The sequence below is a fragment of the Guillardia theta genome (genome assembly GCF_000315625.1).
Source record: "Guillardia theta CCMP2712 unplaced genomic scaffold GUITHscaffold_605, whole genome shotgun sequence".
Taxonomy (NCBI): Eukaryota; class Cryptophyceae; order Pyrenomonadales; family Geminigeraceae; genus Guillardia; species Guillardia theta.
The window spans coordinates 2966-4011 of NW_005434115.1; the positions used below are offsets into that span (position 1 = coordinate 2966).

The 1046-nt window shown below is 56.2% G+C and overlaps 1 protein-coding gene across 1 annotated transcript in view; it reads left to right on the top strand.

Annotated features, from left to right (window-relative positions):
- GUITHDRAFT_83647 (hypothetical protein) overlaps nt 1-759 on the top strand; it is a gene marked incomplete at both ends in the record, with an annotated part of 2361 nt that extends 1602 nt beyond the window's left edge. The window contains 2 exons of the mRNA XM_005817747.1: nt 149-331; nt 555-759. Coding sequence (XP_005817804.1) covers nt 149-331; nt 555-759 — 388 coding nt within the window. The remainder of the gene's footprint in view (nt 1-148; nt 332-554) is intronic.
- Nucleotides 760-1046: the final 287 nt, after the last annotated feature.

The window sequence follows — 1046 nt, forward strand, 5'->3', positions numbered from 1 at the left end:
TCCTCTCTCCTCTCTCCTCCTCCTCTCTCCTCTCTCCTCTCTCCTCTCTCCTCTCTCCTCTCTCCTCTCCTCTCCTCTCTCCTCCTCTCCCTCTCCCCCTCTCCCCTCCCTCCCTTCCTCTCTTTCATCTCGTCACTCGACTTCGTAGGCTTCAGTTCCTGTTGGACGTCAGCGACAGGATCGAGCATGAAGGAGCAGAAGCGCAGATAGTGCAGGAGATCGAAGGCTGCAGCCCGAGGATCTTTCATCCTACATGGGAGAAATATCTGCATGTGGACCTCATCACCGACCTCGGGGGAGGAGAAGGTCAACTGCCCTGCCCTTCCTCCTTGTCTCCTCCTATTGCCGTTCCTCCTCCCGCCCCCCCCTTTTCCCCTCCCTCGTCTCGTCTCGTCTCGTCTCGTCTCGTCTCGTCTCGTCTCGTCTCGTCTCGTCTCGTCTCGGCTCCCTCCTCTCCCTCTTCTCCCTCCTCTGTCTCCTCTCCTCTCCTCTCCTCTCCTCTCCTCTCCTCTCCCAGACTCTCCCTGACAGCGCGGCAGGTACAAGTTCGACAGCGTCAAAGACCTCCTGCGAGCTATCAGGAACAAGAAGAGCCACTATCACGACCTACCCCCTCCCCTCCAGCAGACCGTGGGGCCAGTCCCCGACGGCTTCCTCTCCTACTGGACCAGCCGCTTCCCCGACCTGATCATGGAGATGTTCTTTGTTCTGAGAACTTCCAGCGTGTGGGAGGAGGTGACGTTCAAGCCGTACAGGTGAAGGGAGGCATAGCATGTTATGTTGTGCCGGAGAGGAGAAGGGAGAGGATGGATGCGAAGAGGTGGGGGGGGAGGAGAGGAGGGAGGAGGGGAGGTGCTGCGATGAGACAATTGTAATTTTACTTTCTTGATGTCTTAATGAAACCAACAACGTGATCTCGAGCATGAAAACTGAGATGAGAATGATCGTGAAGCTAGACATCAGCACATGTGTGCTGTCACTTGTATTGAACCTTTTTCTTCCAACCCTGTATGGCTTGAGTTCGGGTTATCCTCCTCCTCCTCGTC